This window comes from Chlamydomonas reinhardtii, chromosome 8, assembly GCF_000002595.2.
Source record: "Chlamydomonas reinhardtii strain CC-503 cw92 mt+ chromosome 8, whole genome shotgun sequence".
NCBI lineage: Eukaryota > Viridiplantae > Chlorophyta > Chlorophyceae > Chlamydomonadales > Chlamydomonadaceae > Chlamydomonas > Chlamydomonas reinhardtii.
In genome coordinates this window covers 4,072,356-4,092,839 of record NC_057011.1, presented here as the reverse complement: position 1 = coordinate 4,092,839, position 20,484 = coordinate 4,072,356, and the positions used below count along the sequence as shown (strand labels likewise).

At 63.5% G+C, this 20,484-nt stretch overlaps 3 protein-coding genes across 4 annotated transcripts; 1 reads left to right on the top strand and 2 right to left on the bottom strand.

Moving 5' to 3' along the window:
• The first annotated feature begins 124 nt into the window (after positions 1 to 124).
• CHLRE_08g379576v5 (uncharacterized protein) lies at positions 125 to 950 on the top strand. The gene has a single exon (XM_043065239.1). The coding sequence runs from the start codon at positions 415 to 417 to the stop codon at positions 601 to 603; it is 189 nt and encodes a 62-aa protein (XP_042922240.1). The 5' UTR covers positions 125 to 414; the 3' UTR covers positions 604 to 950.
• Positions 951 to 969: 19 nt separating this feature from the next.
• On the bottom strand, positions 970 to 6,784 carry CHLRE_08g379550v5 (uncharacterized protein). 2 transcript variants are annotated; one of them, XM_043065237.1, is made up of 11 exons: positions 6,508 to 6,784; positions 6,357 to 6,411; positions 5,786 to 5,983; positions 5,308 to 5,603; positions 4,747 to 5,115; positions 4,251 to 4,362; positions 3,922 to 4,047; positions 3,478 to 3,615; positions 3,061 to 3,151; positions 2,606 to 2,763; positions 970 to 2,247 (listed from the first exon to the last, which is right to left on the bottom strand). In XM_043065237.1, exons 1-11 carry the CDS (start codon positions 6,576 to 6,578, stop codon positions 2,137 to 2,139), a joined length of 1,725 nt encoding a protein of 574 aa, XP_042922238.1. In that variant the 5' UTR covers positions 6,579 to 6,784; the 3' UTR covers positions 970 to 2,136. The 2 variants fall into 2 exon arrangements, with proteins under 2 accessions (XP_042922238.1, XP_042922239.1); XM_043065238.1 differs by having other exon boundaries at positions 6,508 to 6,754.
• Positions 6,785 to 7,725: 941 nt separating this feature from the next.
• CHLRE_08g379500v5 (uncharacterized protein) lies at positions 7,726 to 19,434 on the bottom strand. The gene is made up of 20 exons (XM_043065236.1): positions 18,793 to 19,434; positions 18,577 to 18,683; positions 17,816 to 17,978; positions 17,531 to 17,638; positions 17,089 to 17,200; positions 16,691 to 16,846; positions 15,966 to 16,222; positions 15,608 to 15,786; positions 15,107 to 15,248; positions 14,327 to 14,471; positions 13,981 to 14,060; positions 13,433 to 13,606; positions 13,089 to 13,151; positions 12,650 to 12,815; positions 12,157 to 12,335; positions 11,416 to 11,955; positions 10,875 to 11,076; positions 10,470 to 10,543; positions 10,081 to 10,203; positions 7,726 to 9,793 (listed from the first exon to the last, which is right to left on the bottom strand). The coding sequence occupies exons 1-20, from the start codon at positions 19,036 to 19,038 to the stop codon at positions 9,017 to 9,019; spliced, it is 3,993 nt and encodes a 1,330-aa protein (XP_042922237.1). The 5' UTR covers positions 19,039 to 19,434; the 3' UTR covers positions 7,726 to 9,016.
• Positions 19,435 to 20,484: the final 1,050 nt, after the last annotated feature.

Below are 20,484 nucleotides of genomic sequence, written 5' to 3'. Positions count from 1 at the left end.
AAACAACAAGGTTTTGTCCGGGGGGGTTGTCGTCCCCTCAAGGGGGGCCCAAGGAATTTCGGGGCATGCTGGGGTCTGGCCCTTTGTTTCCTACTCCGCCCCGCTGGCTTGCCAGCCAAGACCACATCTTCTGATTCTGCACGGCGCACGCATTCGCAGAAAGCTGAAAGCATCTTCGGCAGACAATAATGATGACGGCCCGCCCATACCGTACAACAGTCTTCCCTAATACGGTAGTGCACAGCACAGTGCTCGGAGCTAGTGAAGCTGCCAGGATTGCGCACGTACATTCTTATGCTTGAACATCTGCTGCGCTGGCCGTACGTATGTGCCGTACTGCTGCACAAATGCGTGTGATGGTGACTGGTGGCATGGGGTTATCAGCGCCGTATTGCAAGGCGAGGTTTCAGTCACATGAGGAACGTTGGCAACACCTACGCCACGGCCAAGAAGGGTAAGCGGCAGTCTGAGGCGCACAAGGCTGCCATTTCGGCGGCCAAGAAGGGCAAGAATACCACCTGCTTTTGCGGCAAGTGTGGCAAGTGCAAGGCACGGGCCGCGAGTCAGAGGTACCGGGACAAGAAGAAGGCCAAGAAGGCCTAGACAACTGCAAATCCGCCCTCCAAAACCGGTGTTTATCAACAGCACCCATGCATCGGCATCGGACACAAGTTCGAGTGAGCAGCAACTGGGGTTGAGTCGTCATGCAGAACTGAGGCCGGTCTTGTTGAGGCCCGCGCTGGCTGCAAGGCTACCACCGGGGTGTGCTGTTGAGTCGTCATCACCGCTTGTACCCAGTCTGCTGCACTTTCCCACGGTAAGGAAAGTCGGGTGTCTATCGCTTACAGCTAGCTTACGGTTTTACAGCTAGCAATGCCCGGGGGCGGCACGGGCTCCGGGACCGGCTGCTCGCCAGCCAGACAGCGCCGATGTCGGTGGGCCTAATAATGAGACCGCAGTACGGTACAAGTAATAACAATGTTACACACTCATGCAACTTCCCCTCTCCCTTTCTTTCCCAATACACATGTCCAAGCACGCGTGTGTCGTGTGATAGGCCCACTGCAGGGTCCTAGTAGATGAGCCCGCGGCCCTCAAACACAGCTTTATGCAGCCGTCACCGCCGCAAACCGTACGCATCACCTCATGTCTTGCCAGAATAAACAGAACACTAGCCTTGTCGGACCCACCTCAACTCTCTTTTATAAGCTTGCCTACTACCGTACCGTATCTCTCCATCGCTCACACACTCTCTTCTGATGTAGCAAACGTACATTCATCACTCTGCACACGTGTACAGGACCCAGACAGCGGCAATCAGACCAGCCTTCGGCTCCACAGACTCACAGACTTCGAACTACGACACAAAACATCGCGCTTTTTTCCTTGAGCATATCGGTGGCGTGCAGGCGCCACGTCTTCGGGTCCCTGGCGACTGTGACCCATAGCAAGCGACGCACCCACCGCCCCTGACGCCTGCCCTTTGCCAACAAATCACGACACCCAACACCTGGTATAATGCAAACGCTTTGTCAACTCGCTCTCCACTCATGCAGCTCAAACCGTACGCGGTACAAACAGTACTGTTGCTTTGTCATTTTGTCGAACAGACGTCAGTAATCCTATGTGCGTCAAAGTGCCTGAGTTACCACGTTCTCCTTAATCCTAACTTCTGCGGCTTTCTGCTGTGGGACGTCATTGGGCATTGCTGCATGACGTCCCTGCTGGTGCCACACCCAGGCGCACCAGCCTGGGAACCCGAGGCAGCATCCCACCTGCCCGCTTGCCGGCATCCTTAGGCCTTTCCACCCGCTCCTGCAACTCCGAATAAAAAGAATCATCAGGCCAGCCCAACCGAATATGCTTACACACATGCTCCTAGCTTGTGCCGGATCCATGGCAGGCGCGGCGCACGCAGGTTACCGTCTGCAAACGTGCGGCGGACACTTGAGTGCCACCGCCCCGAAAAAAGTACGCCACGCCCTCCTTGACTTCTGACGAACTCTTCTTGCGCCGGCCTGCAGACTCCTGCTCAGCGACTCCAGGGCTCCTGCCACAGCTCCAACCCACAGCTGGTGAGATCAGTGTTATCTACTTCCACTGCAGCGGCTTTCGTTCCAGCCGCGAAGCAAAGGCTTAATCAAAGATTTTCTCGCCGGAGCTCATGCTGAGCCAAATGGCGGTGCCCGCCAGGTAGAAACCCACAGCCACCGTCCAAACGTTCGACCAGCCCGCGTCGCCACCCGCCTGCAGTCACGGTACACACAGGAGCGTGAGACGACCCCGTGAGCCATGGCTTTGCATGAGTTGCGTCGCTGGCTCTTCAAACACGCGGGTACACATTTCGTTTCCCTCAACATACGCGCCCACACGCCCCCAGAACCTCCCCCAGTGCATCCTGTCCCCCGCTTTTCCAAACATCCCGCAACCCCCCCCCCCCGGCGAGCTCTGGCGCTGGACCTATGGACGCCGTCGGTCATTGGTACGCACAACACCACACCTGCTGTCTACCTCGCTACACTTATCTGTACCAATCCTTGCAACCCCTCCCCCCCCCCGCAGGACCCCCTCCACCCACCCACGCCCTCACGCGGCACGCACGCACCTGCAGCAGGAAGCCAGTGACCAGGCTGCCCAGCACGCCCGCCAGCACGCCCGCGGTGTTGGACAGCCCCAGCAGCACGCCCGCGTATCGCGGGCCGATGTCCTGGTGGTTGGCGTACAGGCCGGCCTGGCTGAAGGCGTCCAGGCCCTGGGAGCCGACTGTTGGCGGTGCGGTGTGGGAGAAGGAGGGAGGCAGATGGAGCGGGGGTCAGTCAGCTGCGGTGGGGTTGCGCCGTAAGGTGTCGGGAGGCTCGAGGCTGTCAGCACACACACGGCTTGGGGGCAAGGAGGCTGCACAGCGCACCAGGCCTCCGGGGTGCTGGACGCATTCTGATTCATGTCATGCGAGCAACTGAGCACACACATGCACACACACACACATATAGACACACACACACACACACATATATAGACAGATATACAAACACCAAAACGCCGGCGACGCCGCCAACTCACTCATGCACAGCACGGCGCCGGTGGCCGAGGTGACTCCGCCCAGCTGCGACAGGAAGAAGGCGGGGCCCAGCAGCCCGATGGACTGCATGACCTGTTGGGGCGGGAGGGGGGGGGTAGGGGGGAGGGGGAGAGGAGGCGGGGCAGGGGAAGGCGTGGGTTGGAGTTAGGGGCGGGCGGGGGCAAGACAGAGACGGAGGCGGCGTCCTTGGGCCGCGTCGACGTATCTGCAGACGTGTCTGCACGCTCCCGGACCACGCAGCATCCACGCCCCCATGCCGGCGCAACACACACGACGCCCCTTTACCATGCACCACTGCGCGACACACACACACACACACACACACACACACACACACACACACACACGTGTAAACGTGTGGAATCCTAACACGCTGACGGCGCACACCACACACGCACCTTGCGCACGGTGGTGATGCTCACTCCCCGCTCCACCAGGTTGTCCGCCGCCCAGCCCGCCACGTTGGCCATCACTGCCTGCGCCACCCACGGCAGTACCGACAGCAGCCCGCTCTGAGTCAGGTTGAGCCCCAGCACCTGCAGGCACGGGCGCGGGGGTGGGTGGGTTACATTCATGATTAATCAAGGAAGTGGTAGGCCGTAGACAATCTTGGGGAGGATGAGGCGGGAGGGGACCGAGCGAGGCAAGCCGCGGCAGCGCGAGGGGCTCAAACATCAGAGCATCGCGGGGCCGGAGGCGCGCAGCCCAAGTGGGTCACCAGCGGCTGCAGTGCTGAATGGCAACGGGCGCCCTGATGGCTGCACGACGGACAACCCTGCATGCCGCACAACCCTGACCAGGCACGACCACAGACGCCACGGACCGACGGGCCCCACGCACACCTGGTTGTAGTAGGCCGGCATCCAGGTGAGCAGAATGAACAGGCCCCAGTTGTGGCAGAAGTGGGTCAGGATGATGGCCCACACCTCCCGCCGCGACAGCAGAGCGCGCCAAGGGATGTTGCCGGCCTGCGGGGGCAAGCAGCCAGCAGCCAGCAGCCAACAGGCAAAGGCACAGCATAAGACACATGGAAGCAACGAGCCGGACGCAGGGTTTCAACGTTTGCGCAGACCACCGAGCATTGGCGCATCGCACACCCGGCGCGCGTGCATCACGGCAGTATCAGTATCCCCGAAAGCACGAGCCCTGTTTGGCCACGCCGCGCACGCACGTTTTCCCGGCTGCTGTTCGGCGTGTTGGCAAGGATGTAGGCTCGTTCGTCGGGGAGCAGGGTCGGGTCCTCAGCAGGGCTGCTGCGGACCTGGCTGCGCCACACGACGTTCCTGTGTATGATGGGTGCGGCAAGTGGTGGTGTGATTTCGTGCGACTCGCACAATCGCTGTGATACTACCATAGGTACATGTAACCAGTACTTACAGTCGCCAAACCAGTGTTCATGCAACCCGGGCAAGTCGTCGATTCCCCACCCATCCAAACCCTCACCCACCCACCCACCCAAACCTACACACACCCACACCCACACCCACACACACCCAAACCTACACACAAACCCACACCCAAACCTACACATACACACCCAAACCTACACACACACACACACACACACACACACACACACACACACACACACACACACACACACACACACACACACACACACACACACACACACACACACACACACACACACACACACACACGCTCACCACAGCACGCCCATGCTGCCGAACACGTAGAACACGCTCTGCCAGCCGAAGTTGTTGACCATGTGCGGCGAGGCGCCCAGTCCGATGACGCTGCCGATGAACATGCCGCTGTACACCAGCGCCAGCGAGCGGCTGCGCTCGCCGCCCGGTACCCACTTGGCCAGAAGCGCATTCATGGCAGGCATGGCCACGCCCTCGCCGATGCCCATGAGGCAGCGCGCCACCAGCAGCGTGGGCAGGCCGGCGGCGGCGGCGACGGGCGTGAGCGCGGTGGCCAGCGACCACCACAGCACGCCCAGCCCCAGGATGAGGCGGCCGCCGTAGCGGTCCGCCAGCACGCCGCCCGCAACCTGCGTCAGCAGATAGCCCCTGCGAGCACGGGGACCAGGGGCGGCGGCCGCGTCAGCAGGCGTGCGGCTTTCCACATACAGCAGCTGAAGCCCTGCGCGCGCGCCGGTCGCGGACAACCGAAAATCCCAAAATAAATATTTGCGATGCAGTAAGGAGCGCCCCCAGTCCCTGGAGCCTCCTAGCCCCAGCCCCAGCCCCGCACGCACGTACCAGAAGAACGACGACTGCACCAGGCCCATGGTGGCGGCGTCCCATCCGAACTGGCTGGCCATGGGCAGAATGGCCACGCTCATGTTGACGCGGTCCAGATTGCACAGCACGAACGCCACGAAGCACAGCCCCACCACCGTCCAGCGCTTCTGCCAGCCGCCGCTCTCCACCAGCCCCTCCAGCAGCGGCCCCGGCAGCGGCAGCGGCACCTGCAGAGGTTGTTGGGACGCGGGCGCAATGAGCGCGTCCGCCTCGTAGCCCGAGGCCGCAGAGAGGCCCTCTGCGCTGACGGAAGACTGTTTGGGGTTTGCGGGGTGGTGGCGGTGGTGGTGGAATTGTGGGGAAAGGGTTGTGTGGCGTTAGTACGGTGCCATGCCCAGTACGGACAGAGGCTTTGCAGCTGGGCGCCAGCCGGGTCGCAGAGAGAGCCGCATCCGTCCTGAATCCTTAAAAGGGCCAAGCGTGCAATAACACGCACCTTCTCAAGGGATCCCTTCCGCGGTGTCCCGCCGTGGGCACTGCGAGCCTTGACGTGTGGCGTGGCCCCCTCCGCCGCCCCACGCCCCGCCTGAGCGGAGCAGGGTGAGTGCGCCAGCCGTCCGCGCGGCGCCATCGTCAGCTGCTGTCGCCGCATCAGGGCCGCGCATTCCGCTCCACAGCCCAGCGTCATGGCAGGCTGCAGGGTTAAGGGGTGGGCGTGTGACTCCGAACGCCACGGCTGCCAGGGCTAGCAGTGGATTGCTCGCCAGACGTCCAGAAGCCCGCCAATCCTTCAAACTTGTAAAAATACATGTTGTGCACTTTTTTGCGACGCGACTCGGGCCAGGCGCCCGTCGCCAGGCGCCCGGAGCCAGTCGACCGCGGCGCGGAGATGTTGCAAGACAAACGGTCCAACCCGCAACCCCCCTCAGGATTGCCAGCAACATCTTGTCAATCAGCTGCTTAACTTGGCCGTGGATGGGAGCAAAGGGGAGCAACAGTGCAAAACGCAGGCGGTTTGTGGTCCTGGCCTCGAAATTTCTGGCGCCTTGCCTTCCGAATCGACTCACCCGCCCGATTGCTTTCAAACATTTGGTTGAGATGCTTGGTCGGGCATGACTCCGCCTGCGCGGTGGAATTCGCGCGCGAGCGTGGCCCTCTGCATGAACAGACCCGGCTCTGGCCTGCTGGACCCTCTGGGTGACCCAGCATTCTTCTTACCAGTATTTGGTAGACTGTAACTCGCAGCGGGGGCTGGTGGAGGCAGCAGAGCTCAATCGCTGCGCGTCCATAATGCCTTTCTCGTTTCTACAGCGCGCCCGAGCACAGGGTGCTCCTTAAGTCCTAAATCGGTCCTAAGAGCGTGATAGAATGGGGCGGAAGCAATTCAGCTGGTGCAAACGACCGAGTTTGGGTTTTGGCCCGGATTCTACGCAGCATATGCGGGATGGATTGCAACTAACGAGCCAGTTGACTTTTCTCGACACTACAAATTTATAACATATATCCGGGCTTGGCACGCCGCCTTTGAGGGAATTGCCAGCCCCCATTGCCAACCAACGAGTGGTCCCGGGCGCCGCTCCACGGGGCACCCGGTCTCCCCATCAACTGCATACCAGGGTTCTGGCCCTTGGTGCCCATCGCGCTAAGAATACCACTCATCGACCCGCCCTGCCCGGGGAGTAGGTACGCGCACGGATAGTATGCAAGGCGAAGGCCCACTGGCACGCGGGAACGTGCGGCCGTGTCAGTTGCTCTTCAGCTCCCTCCTCTAACCGCCAGGCCAAAGCAACGGCCAGAGCTACCTACACCGCGCACCAGAGTTGGCCCCCAACAGGCCAACACTAGTGCCGCAAGTTACGACCTGCCCGTGCCCTACCAAGTGCCAATCGCAGGACCTCCACGACTGTCTTCCAACTGTCATGGGCGGTACCAGCTGGCGTGTGCTGGGCAGGTTGCTGACGCCAGCATAATGAGGGCGGCAGGGGCACCGAAGGCCGTCACAGTCCTGTGCTGCTGCCGGACGTAAGGGTAATGGTGTGCCCATTCCCATGCGGACCCTTCCCGCTGCAACGACATAAGTTGCAGCTCAGTTCTGCTCTGTTGCTCGCCGCGTGGCGACAGCAGAGCAGGACTGCTGCCAGCGCATGCTGGAGTGCATGGCGCGGTGGCACGCGGAGTGCAGGGCCCTGCAGGGCGCTGACAGCAAGTTGGTGCGGACGCGGTGGCGCCGGGCATCTAGCAGCCTATCACACGGTTTGGACGACGCAGTTGCTGCCCTCTCCGCTGCCGTGCTGCGCCAGCGGACCTGCGGACATCCCACTGCTGACTGTTTCTGCACCTTCGCCCCAGCCGCCCACTGGCCGATTGGTGGCGCCGGTGACAGCCGACTCCCACGCTGCCATCACTGGGCCCACCGGCCGAGCACTCCAGATCACCGCTGCCCAGGAGTTACACGTTCGCCCGTCATCCTCTCCTTAGCCAGTGTTATTGTTCACCGTGCGCAGCCCCAATGCCCCTGGTTCGTGGTAGGCGGGCAGCGGGGGTGCACATCAGGGCACATCCGCCGCCCGTCCATCCATGCCGCGGCGCTTCTGGCGCAGCATCGCGCGGTGCAGGACGCACGACCCGCGCACGTGGCCTCCATGCCGCCCTCGCCCGCGCACTTCCCATGCATCAGAGGCCTTGTAGGCGACCGAACAAAGCTGAGCCCCCAGGTAGCCATCATTCCTTGCTGCCCGCCGATGCCCTCCTCCCTAGCCCGCCAGTCAAAATATGGTTTCACTTGTGGTATGCCGGGCACCGCATGACATCGCTGCCACCCGCATTCACAAACCCTTGCAGGCATCTCGGCTCTCATTCCTGCTCCCAAGGCCAAACAGCTGTACCTATAATATCCTGAATTGCGAAATCAACGGATGAAAGTGTCACCTTAACGCCTCGCGCGCGGCACACAAGACATGCCAGCTCATGAGCTCACAGCCGGCCTTGGCCCTGCCATCCCGAAACCCCATCGTCGTTTGTGTGCGCTCTCTCTTCCTGAAATTGTGCGTATCAACGGCTAAAAACCGCATGTACCTGCTGCAACTCAAATTCACTACTAACACTGTGCACACAAACCGCATGGCGGTATCAGATGGCCGCCAAGCCCACGTAAGAATCTCCGTTCTGCCTTGCACCTCCTTTGCCGTCTGTCACCGCTGTTCCACCCGCTTTCAATTAATCCTTCTGCGCGCCGATCAGTCCATGCGCACGCACGTAATTACCAACTGAGCCGCGGTTACATCATTTAATAAGTGCTCGTACTACAGCCAGCACAGGGCGCGCTTTAGCAATTTTATACCCGTGATGCGTTGAACCTGAATTACCGTCCAGAGTCAGGTACTCCCCACACCCCACAGCAGTCTAATGATAATTCAGCGCCCTCGGCCGCACGCGATAATGACTCGACGGAAGGCATACCACATCAGGTTTAGACTCACTTGCACCCACTGCGTTTCACCCTTGCCCCCACAGCCACCATCGTGTGCAGGTCACTGTCCAACGCATAGAATGGCCGCCTTTTACGACCTCGCGCCTGATTATGAGAATGCAAGGCATGGATTTTTGCCGACGAATGACACGAAAACACGTTAACAAGCCAGCACTTAGTATTTGCGTACGTTCCATGCTCGCACATGAGTTTTCATCAGTCCTTACCGAGCTCCTGCGTGCGCGCCACCCTGCCCCTTTACATGGCAGGGGCTGCTGCGTTCCCTGTGTCCGCGGCGACGCCTCCGTTGCTGCCTCCCTTGCCAGGCTCGCCCGCCATGCGCGCAGTGGACACCTGCCGCAGAGGCGACGGGTGCAGCGGGCCGTGCGCGCTTCCGGCACGCATACCGCCCTGCGGCACGCCGCCGCCGCCGCCGCTTGCCCCGCTCGCCCCCGCCGCGCCGCCGCTGCTCCCGCCGCCGTACTGAGGCCCTGACGTGCCGTTGCCGCTGTTCCCGCTGTTGACGCCATCCACACGCGCCGCCGCCGTCGCCACGGCCGCGGCGTGGCCGCCGCTGTTGTGGCCGGCCGCTGCGCCCGCACCAGCGCCCGGCGCCACCTGGCCTCCCGGCGCGCCGCGCGGCAAGGGGGACACGGCCATGGCCACGTCCGCAGTGGCGCGCACCCCGGACGCATGCGCGCTGGGGCCCCGCTGCTGCGGCAGCGGCGCGGTGCTGCCATTGGCCGCGTTCGCGCCTGCCGGCACGCCCGCGCTGCTGCCGTTGCCGCCAGCCCCGCCCGGAGATGGCGCGCCTACAGACGTGGGTCCTGTCACCCCACCCAGCCCCTGCGACGCCCCGCCCGCTGCCGCCAGAGCCGCTGCCTGCGTTGCCATCTGATGCTGCTGCTGCGCCTGCGCCTGGGCCGCTGCCTGCGCCGCCGCCGCGCTGCCGCCGCCTCCAGCCGCCATGATGTTCTCCAGGCCGGGCAGCGACGACACCGCCTTGCAGTAGCGGCGCTGGATGTGTTCCAGCTCCTACAATGGTACGACGACACACACACACACACACATGCCAGGTCAGCATCGCACAGGTAGCTTGTTCAGCCCTGCTCGAGGGGCCCCTCGGAACTCGTCCGTTCCAAGGGAACCTCTACCAGTCCACTGCCTCCCTAGCCAACGTGCGCCCGAGCCCAGCATGCTTCCTCCCTCACCCGCCTCAAGCGTCCTTCCTTCCCTGTCTCCGTCATGCATGGACGACTACCCCTCTCTCTCACGCCCCAATTCATCGGCCGCAGAAACTTTCAAGCCCGCTCCCGCCCCACCTGCAGGATTTCGGTGAAGGTGGGCCGCATGGTCGGGTCGGCGGTCCAGCAGCGCCGCGCCAGGTGCGCGTACTCATGCGGCGTGGCGTCAGGGAACACGGGGCGCAGGCCCTCGTGCGCCACCTGCGTGCGGACGAGGGAGACGCGGGGGTGGGCGTGTTGGCATGTGGGGGTGTGTGAGACCGGGCGGGTGAGGGTGCGCGAGCTGGGGCGTGCGCGCAGGATTATGAGGCCAGTTCATGCAAGGCGGAAGTAATGCAGTCTGAGGACGGGAAGACGTGCGTGGGGTGGATGCGTGTGCGCGGAAAAGCACAGGCAGCGCAGGCAGGCCACCACCTCTAGCCCACACACGCCGCGACCGCCTGGGGTTCCTCGTGTGTCGTCCGCACCTTGGCAAGGATGAGCTTGTCGCGCACGCGCTTCTCGCGCCCGCTCGTGAACAGGTCCGAGTACAGCCGGTTGCCTGGGGGGAACAAAGGAGGAAGGCAGGCTCCATGTTCGCGGCGGCCCCGGCCCCGTAGTGCTCGTGCTTCATTCAAACCCCGCCTTGTGCGAACGGCTTCTTGTCCCCTCCCTTCCTCCCTCCCCTCGCCTCCTCCCCTCGCCTCCTCCCCTCGCCTCCTCTCTCCCTCCCTCCCTCCCTCCCTCCCTCCCTCCCTCCCTTCCTCCCTCCCTCCCTCCCTCCACTCCCCTCCTCTTCCTCCCTCCCTCCCTCCCTCCCTCCCTGCAACTGAACCACTGCGTTCCCCATGGACGGCTGCTCCCCCCCGCCCCGCCTCGCCCCTCCCACGCACCCGTGAGCAGCTCCCACATGACCACGCCGAAGGCGTAGGCGTCGGCGGCCTTGGTGACGCGCTTGTGCGTCACGATCTCGGGCGCGATGTGGGTCACGGTGCCGCCCAGCTCGCCCATGAGTGGGCCGTCGCTGGTCAGAAGCTCCGACAGCCCAAAGTCCGACACCTTGATGGTGAAGCCGCGCGGGTCGCCCGGGCTGGCCTGCAGGGTGGCGGCACGGTGGCGGCAGGGGAGGCAGGGTGCAGGGTTGGGGAGGCAAAATGGAGTGCCAGGCAACGGGGTGGGATCCAGGCGTGGCTATGGCGGAGGGGCGGGGGGCGAACAGTTGGGAGCGGCTGCGAGCCTGGCGCGCGGGTGGTGCGGCCGCAAACAGCTGCAAACGAGGGTTACAGTCAAGGTCTCCGTCATGTGAATTTGCCGTCACATCCCGGCAATGCCCTCGCGATGACACCGCTCCCGGGCCCGCCGCCCCGCCTGCCTGCCCGCCCCGCCCAGCGCCCCGCCAAGCGCCCCGCTCCCGGCCTGCCCAGCGGCGCCTACCTTGAGCAGCACGTTCTCCGGCTTCAGGTCGCAGTGGATGAAACCCAGCGAGTGCAGGTACTGCAGCGCGCTGGCCACCTCCAGCAGCGTGGCCAGCGTGGTGCCGAATTCCACCGGCCCCGTCACCGCCCCCGCGGGCAGGCAGCCCGAGCCGCTGCCGCTGGTGGTCGAGTGCCCCAGCGCCGCCGCGGCCACCGCCGCGCCATGGCCACTGGAGGGGCCGCCGCCCGGCGCCGTTGGCGGCGGCGAGCCGCCGTTCGCGGTGCCGCTGCCTCCGCCACCGTTCTCACCGCTCGCGGGCTGCCCGGTGGCGGCGGCGGCGACGTCGCCGCCGCTGGCCGGGTTCCCTTCCGCTGCGGCAGCAGCGGCCGCCGCGTTTGCGCTTGCATTCCCGCTGCGGCTGGCGCGGTGTGCGGCTACTGCTGCTGCCGCCGCCACCCGTTCCTTCTCGGCCTGCTGGTTGCCCAGCTGCTGCGCGTAGCGGCGCTCGGCGACGTAGTGGTGCAGCGGGCCCAGGTTGCAGTACTCCATGATGATCACCTGAGGGCGTAGTGACGACGATGTTGATGTTGATGAGCCGGCAGCGTCAGCATGTCATGTCGTGTCACGCGGCAGCAGCGGCGCAATGTGTGAGTGACGTACCGTAATAGACGTCAGGGTTCCCGAACATGCCCTATCAGCAAACAAGCGCCACGGACCCACCACGACCCTACCCACGCGCAAACCGCAGCCCAGACCCACCTGGCAGCGCGCGCCCGCGTCACTGGTGCCCGCGCCCGCCTGGCCGCTGCCATCCGCGGAGGCGGCGCCGCCGCCCGTGCTGCCTGGCTCGGCTAGCGTGGTGGCGGCGGGCACGAAGCGGATGAGGCGCTTGGACAGCTTTACCACCACCACGTCCGTAAAGGTGGCGTACACCATCACTGCAGCGGCGGCCGCGAGACGCAGGCAGGCAGGCGTTCAATTAGGGAGGCAACCGCGGTGGAACAACTTCCCACAGTTCCACCCCAGCATAAGTGCCTTGGGGCCCCGTACTCATCTTCTTCATCCTTTCTAAGCCACGGCGCTTGGACCCAACACCTGATACACGTTTCACTCGCCCTGGTGACCTAACGCGCCCTGTCGCTCCGCCGCCCCTTTGCCCTACACCCACCCTCCCTTGCCATCCACGGAACTGCCCTCCCCGTCGCTCCTCTGCGCCGCCCCGCGCCGCGCCCACACGCGATGCCGCGCTCACCGATGTTGGGGTGGCTGACGGACTTGGTGACCGCCAGCTCCCAGGCGGTGCGCATGGCTCGGCGGCCCTCGGCCTGCTGCCGCATCACCTTGACCGCCACCACCAGCCCCTTCCACAGCGCCACGTACACCGAGCCAAACGCGCCCTGGCCCGCCTTGGCGATCACCTGACCGGGGGCAGTGCGGGTGTTGACAGCGGCGAGAAGGCAGGGCAGAGGGGTGGATGGTTAGGAGGCAGGTGTGATGCACCGGTGATGAGGTGACTGCCAGCACGCAAAGCGCCGAGACATGGAGCCGAGCCCACGCGCGCGTCAGCAGCGAGCTTTATCTGACCATGGTAAGGCGCTTCCCCCTCTCCCTCCGTCCAACCGGCAGCCACGCCCAGCAGCGCCGCCGCACCACTCGGCACTTGCCCGCATCCACACGCACGCGGTGCACACCTGGATCTCTTCATAGGCGCTGCCCACGTCCGCCGCGCTGCTGGCCGCAGAGGCGCGCTGGTGCTGCGCGGGCGAGAGACACAACCAACACACGCATGCAGGAAAGGAAAAGCGTCGTCGTCAGACCAACACCCGTGGCGCCACGCCGGGCCAAGCGCAGAAACCCCTTCGGCACGCGGATGCGCCTGGTCCCAAACTCCCCGCTCTGCTTCGCCCCCCTGCCCTCCACCCCACCTGCCACCAGCCACCCTCACCCTTTCCCCCTCCCGCCGCCCTGCTGCACACGGCGCGCTCCGCAAGCGAACACCGCACCGCACAAAGCGCCACACACACGCCGCCCGCACCTGCGCGATGGCGGTCTGGTAGGCCCGCACCAGCGCCGAGGTGGACACCGAGTCGCTGCGCACCATGACTGTGTAGCGCAGCTGGCGGCTGGCGGAGGTGTCGGTGGGCGCGCCCGTCAGGATGCCGCCGCCCGTCAGCGCGTCGCTGTGGCCGCTGCCGCCGTGCTCGCGGCCCTGCGGGGTTGGATTGGGTTGGGGTTGCAAGGATGTTTGGGAAAGCGGTACAGGATGGATGCATCTGGGGTGGGTTGTTGACACCGTTGAGAATCAACACCTGTAACGATGCACGCCGACCAGCTGTTATGTTAAGTAGCAGCAGGGCGTGCGATGCGGTCATCAGGAAATTGCCTGGTGTCTGGTGTGGCGGGCAAGGAGGGCGGGTGGCTAGGAAAAAGGACTGGGCAGCAGCAGGGCGAGCGGCCGTGCGCTGTGTTTCGGCAATGGTGCTGCACGGCCAGCACACCTGTCCCCAAGCCTCCCGCGGTCCCGCGCCTCCCATAAAGGACACCGCACACACGCATATGATATCCCTGCATGCGCATCCGCACCTGTCCACCCATCATGCCGCCTCCCACCATGGAGTTCCCCAGGCTGGAGGCCATGTCTGCGGTGTCCAGGTGGCCCGTGCCTGTGCGGGGTTTGGCAGCAATCAGAAGACAACACAAGTTGACAAGACGCTGACAAGACGCGTGCTTACAAGGGAAGATCACATTGGTCCCGACATGGCAACCCAAGACCCAGGCCAGCTACAAGCTACCTCCCAATCCGCCCCGCAAGAGGAGGCTCCGCATTAGCATTTGGCGCATGCCCAAACCCGACCCACATCCCGATCCCCATGCCCGAACCTCGGCAGCGCCACCCCCCCCTCCCCATCCCTCGCGCGCGCGCCCGCACCTCCGCCGCCGTTTGCTAGGCCGGTGGCTGTGGCGCCGCTGAGCATGTTGAGGTGCGGCAAGGCCAGCAGCTGGCTCCAGAACACGGTGGGGTCGTCCATGCCCGCGCCCGCGGCGCTGCTGACCTGCTGGATCAGGTGCACCACCTGTGTGTGGTGTGGTGGAGGCGTGGGAGGAGGATGGAAGACGCGTGCAGTTGGTGCCAAAAGTCAAAAGTGTGAAGTATGTCGTTGGTTATGAGAAGTGATGGACGAACTACCGGCATGAAGGCGGCAGGATGTAGCCGACCATGAAGCGGAGAGGAGAGGATTCGGACGGGGCAGCGCGCGGCGGGAGGTGACGGACGCCGGCATCGGCAGGAGGGACGGCGTGTGAGGGGTGGAGAGATGCGAACGCATAGAGGTGGCAGACGGTGGGCTTCCTTCCCCACAGTTCACCAGCTGAACCCGCTTGTCAGTTCGCAAAACCCGCAGCGTTGCGGCATACTGCATCCTTAAACCCACTGCCGTCACCCCCCGTGTTCAAACTGCATCCGACGCTCGGCCCCTCTCTCGGTTTGGCGAAGCCGCATTGCCTGAATACACGTTTGCAAAAGCCCCTCCCCTGTAAACCGTCGCTACACAACCCTCATCGTTTCTTTCTTTGATACATGGCTTGCATGTCTCTTTACAGTATGTCCTGAAACCCCAGCCCCAGCCTCCAGCACCGAGCAGCCCGTGCGCAACCCCTGGCGCACCCTCCCTCTCTCGGTCTCCCCAACCCCACAACCCAAGCTCCGCACCTGCCGGGCCACGGTGTGTAGCAGCAGCGGCACCGAGGCCTTGGCGGTTTGCGCCAGCATGTTGGGGTTGAGGCGGCTGGAGGACAGCCACAGGATGGCGCCCAGATGCCGCCCGCCGTGCGCGATGGGCGCCGCCACCACCCTGCGTGAGGCATGGAGCCTGGAGCCGTCAGGTGGCGGCGTGGGGTTGAAGGAGGCAGAGCGCCACATCATAGCGATGTGGCCAGTGGCCAGAGGTAACGGGACGAGGGGCGAAGTGGCGGGGTGGTGGGTCTCCCGCAGCAATACCCTATCTACCAACCCTGGCTAAATACCCTGTCTCCGCTTCTACAAATGCGCCCAGTTCACAAGGCGTTCAGCTTTCCCCGGGGTTCCATTAGGCCCACGTACTGCACTCGCCCCCAGTCCCCAGTCGCCTGACTCTTCTCCTCCATGCCCGCAGCTGACCCACATGTCGGCAGCCCAGCCCACCCCAGCCCAGCCCAGCCCAAGCGCTCTCACCAGGTGGGGTTGGTGACCCGCGCCTGCTCCATGAACACGTCCTTCCAGGGCTCGCCGTACTTCTTGAGCGCCGCCATCACGTCCGCCACGAACAGCAGCTTGGAGCCCTCCGCCAGGCAGCGCCGCGTCAGCGTGTTGGACAGGCTCATGTGCGTGCCCAGCAAGCCCTCGTCGGGAACCTGGAGAGAATTGGGAAGGAGGCGGGGGCCCAGACATGACTTGTTTGTATGTTAGTTATGGCGCTGCCCAACGCCGCCACCACCACCACCGTCGCTGACACGATACACAGCCCGCATCCCTCTCCCACCACCGGTACCGCATCGCCCAGACCCCGCACACAACCCACAAGCGCACCCACCGGCTTGCCGCCCGTGACCGTGGTCGCCAGCCCGCCGCCCAGCATCTGCCGGCTGGCGAAGGAAGCGTCGCGCCGTATCCCGCCCGCCGCGTCGGGGTCCATGTTGGCGGACGACCGGCGGCCCACGCCGCTGGCGCTGGCGCCAAAGGCGGAGCCGCTGCGCACGCCGCCTGACACCAACACATCTATGGAGTTGACGGGGTCGAAAGCGCGCAGCGTGCCCACCGAGCGCGAGAGCACCATGGCCGCGGATTGGTCTGACGGAGGAGAAGGATTGGGTTGGGGTCGTGGGTGGGAGGAACGTTGAGAGCGGGGCGGGGAGAGGCGAGGGCGGGAGCCCGGGCAAGGTCGCGTGGGACGTGTTTGGGGTTTCCGGCACGCGGGCTTGCGACGACGGGTTGAAGGGACGGTGTCGGCAAGGACAACGTGTGGGGGCGACACAGGCTGAGCAAACAACCCGGCCCCACCGCTTCCGCCCGACTCGCGAGCCTAGTCCTTCCAGAGCCGCCCCGCCGCCCCCTGAATCCCCTCGTCCACAGGCCCGGCCACACTGGCATGCTAGTCACGCACCACGAGCTGCCACCGGCCCGCCCAATGCCCACACTTCCTGCCTCTCCCCTCCCTCCGTTCCGCCCCACGCTCTCTACCACGCGCACGCAGGCCTGAAACCATTTCCGCAACCCTGGTGTGCCTCCCGCCGTCCCCCGCCGCGCTTTCACACCCACCCGGCGCCAGCAGCACCAGACGGGCCTCCGTGTCGTCTGGGTGGCACCAGTCAAACCACGTGTCCAGCTCGCTGCTCACAATCCACGCCAGCTGGTTCAGGCTGAACGCCGTCTGGATCTTTTCTGTGAAGTTGACCAGCTTAAGCGCGCTCGTCTCTGTCGTGGGGAGTTGGGCGGGTTCATGAGTTTGTGCATGTGGCAATTAGGAACAGCAGCCGCCGGCCAGAGCGGCGTTAACCTTGCCGCATAGCGCATATCCTCGAGGGGGGGACTGCCCCCCTCGCACATGCCCGCTGCGCGCCCTCTGTCCCCTGCTCGATCCCGCACTTCCAGGCTGGCACCCCTGTGATCCCCGACCCGCCCCAGCCCAACCCGACACGCTCCGACCAGGCCCCCACCTGTGAGGTAGAGCGATAGCAGCGGCAGGTACGCGGCCAGCCAGCGGTGGTCGGCCAGCGTGGGGATGGGCTCCGTGTGCGCCAGCATCAGCGCGCCAACCACCGTGTGGCCCTGTGGCCCCCAAGTGGAGACAGTCAAGACAGGACAGCTTAGACGGAGACACCGAGGCTGTGTGTACAAATGGCAACCGCATGCGCAACAGTTCCTATAACCCCCGGCAGCGGCGGCAAAAGGGCGCTGCTGCACTTCAACGGTGGCTGCCTCGGCGCTGTCCGAGTATTGCAGCCTCAGACACGATCTGTCCACGAGAAGCATGGGCCCTCGCAGCTGAGTGGCCCGCACCAAGCACATGGCCGGTCGAATAAGCGCAGCTTCCCATGCGCGCCCCAACACACACATGTGGAGAGCCACACCTGACACACGCTTAGTAATATCACGCACCTGGTACAGTGGTAGTATGAGGAACGCCTGGCAACCAGCTTGCGTGTGCAGGAGCTGGAAGTCGGACGGCACGGCCCGTGGGTGCGCCGTCGGTGAGGCGCGCGGCACCTGTGCAGTACATAACCCCGGCGCTGAGGGTTCACATCGTGCACTTCACATTCGGCAGTACACATCAGGCCTGAGGTCAGACCGCGTTCCGACAAAGTGCCAGCCTTGCCAGGCGTCACGGGAAACCGTGCGCCCAGCGCCCTTGCCCCAACCCATTCCCGCCACGCCACATCCCACCTGGAAGTACGAAGGCGTGCGGCTGCCTGTGACCTGCGCCGCACTCGGCGTCTCCGCCGCATGGCACAGCTCCCACCCACTTTTCCGCAACGCGGCAGTCATGGGCGAGGCCGTGTTGGGGATGACTTTGCAGAACCGCCGTGAAGTGGTGAAGATGTAGAAGCTACAGGAGCAAGGGACGGCAAGGCAGCATGCAGCTATGGGTGCAGCAGTACATGTCACATGTGTCATGCAGGCCCGAGGCGTCCGTGGCCAACCCCACAACATCCAGCCGGCCCCGCGTCCTGCCCGGACGGTGCAAGCAGTAATCTGGCCTGTCCTCATTACCGTTACCGGCTATAACCCTGCTAGGGCAATGGCACGCCTATGTCCATCCGAGGGGAGTGCAAGGTCTAGGTGCTGGTACCCGGATACCAGCGCCCTGCCCGCGTTTCGCTGGAGACATGTGGACGGTGTAGCAAAAACAGCTTCTAACTTATCAGCACTACCACCAGCTGGCGCGCTGGGCTGGCGTTGTTGGAACGTTGTGCTCGACCCAGTTTTGATGGACAATTCACAGCCATCCACAGTCGAGTCTCGGTAGCGGGTAATTGTATGTTGCGGCCATGCTCATGTCCGATAGCGTTTTCATCGTGTCCATTGCCCTGGGCAACGGACAATTAAGTATGACTTTTCCGGCCCCCCCTTGAATTCCACTCTCATCAGTGACGTTAGGTTATCCGGAGCGGTCAGTTGCCCATGACCTTGCCAAGCCAACGTACCTGGATGCTGTGATGGAAAGTGAGCCCACGAGACTGTCCGCACATTTCGCCAAGTTAGTCCACAGGTCGTTGCTCCGGACCCCGGCTGCCGGCACGCCAGCTAATATCTGTATCCATTTGCATGTTGATGCATGTTAGCAATGGGCACGGGAGGTTAACGCGACTATCCGAAGCGCAAATGTCCGCATTTGGGCCGACCTTTCTCCGTGCACTCACCTGTGATAGTTGCGTTGGCAAGCTGCCACGGCTAAATGAACCTGCTCGGCCCGCATCTTCTGTCTGGCCTGCTGGGGGCAGGACCGGTTCTTGCGGGGCTGGGGCTGGCTGCACAGCCGGAAGCGCGACCTTCTCGGGTTCCTGAGCTACAGTGGGCTCCGGTTCGCGCTGCACAGATGCTGCCTGGCTGCGACCTGCTGTCGGTGGAGAAGCAGGCTCCTGGGGTGCGAAGCAGCAGAAGACCATCGTGCCTGCCTCAGCAGGCCCGCAAAAGGCCTGCCGGTCTCACCCAGCGTGCATTTTCTGCGGTTCTTTGCCTAATATGAAGGGACTTGATCGCCAAGCACGAGGCTTGTGAAACGACTCAGTCTACAGTACCAGTAAAGCCTGACAGCCTGGGCTCTTAATTCTGAGCCAATATAGAGCTTAAAGTTGCACTGAGCAAGCCAGGCAAATAAGAAGACGCAAGGAATGTGCAGTTTATTGACGCGCGAGGGGTTGACGGCAGCTCGTTGGTTTGGTTATTTAGTGCTAGTATGGGGCATGCGCATATACAATGATGTGAACTTATGGGCTCCTAAGACACCACGAGTGACACAGTTATGGGCGACGTGCTGCGATCGGTTCGCAACTTTTCTTGACGTTTTTGGGTAACGGCATATTGTTAGATGCTTTGCATGCAACACTGCAGATAATGCGTGGTTTAAGCGAGTGAGCGGACACCGCCCAACGACTGTTTATACGTGACAAGTCCGAACACCACGCCCGCAGGCCCCATGGAACTGTATCTTCTATATAGCATATAGCATTGCTCTGTTGTGCATGCCTCAAGCCACATTTCTCAGGGAGGTATACCCCCTGGATGAAACCCCGTCGGTCCTGTGTCGATGCAAGAACTTCTGACCTGCCTCAGGCAGCCGCTGCTGGCGTGTGACGGGCAAGGTGACGGGGAGTGCAGCAGTACCTGCAGTGCACCTGCAGCTGTTCTGTGCCAGATGACTAGCGCGAGCATGCCATGACTTGTGGTCAAGCTTGTGGTCAACCCCGGGCCCAACCCACTTCGCAAAACCCTGAGACAGCCCCTGCTCTCCCATATCCCGTCTGCATCTCATCCCCAAACTCTTGCCTGCTGGGCGCTCTACGTATGCGCTGACGACTCTTCTACGCGCTCTTGGCGCCTCTAGTGGGGGGTTGCTCCATCGTCAAGCCCCCGGCTGCAGCTCTGACGCTTGCGGCAGCGCACAAACATCCACCACCGCTGGGATGGGTGTGCGGTGGGACAGTGGTAAAGCAAGTTGGCAAAGTCCCGTAGGGTGCAGCTGATTCCCAAACCCCAGCAGATGGCAAACAACTTGCAACGGCAGGGCAGGAGTGCGCGGCTGGTAGAACGCCGGATTTACTGTACCGACGAGTTGCTGGCTGGCTCCAAGTTTGCTGATGCGCACCGCTGGGATGGGGTGCGTGCCAGAGAGGCATCCACGACCTCCCAGCCCTGGCGGGGCACGCCCAGCTGTGTGAACTGCAACAAACGCGACCGGAAGTCCCCAACTGCGCGAGCGCACGATAACTGGACGGGATGGACACCTGGCGGCGGCGGCGTCAGCAGCTGCGTAGGCGGGAGCTCATCAGGGTCAGGATCCGCCTCCTCTGCTTCCGCCGCCGCAGCCCCAGTGTTCGCTGCTGTAGCTGCCG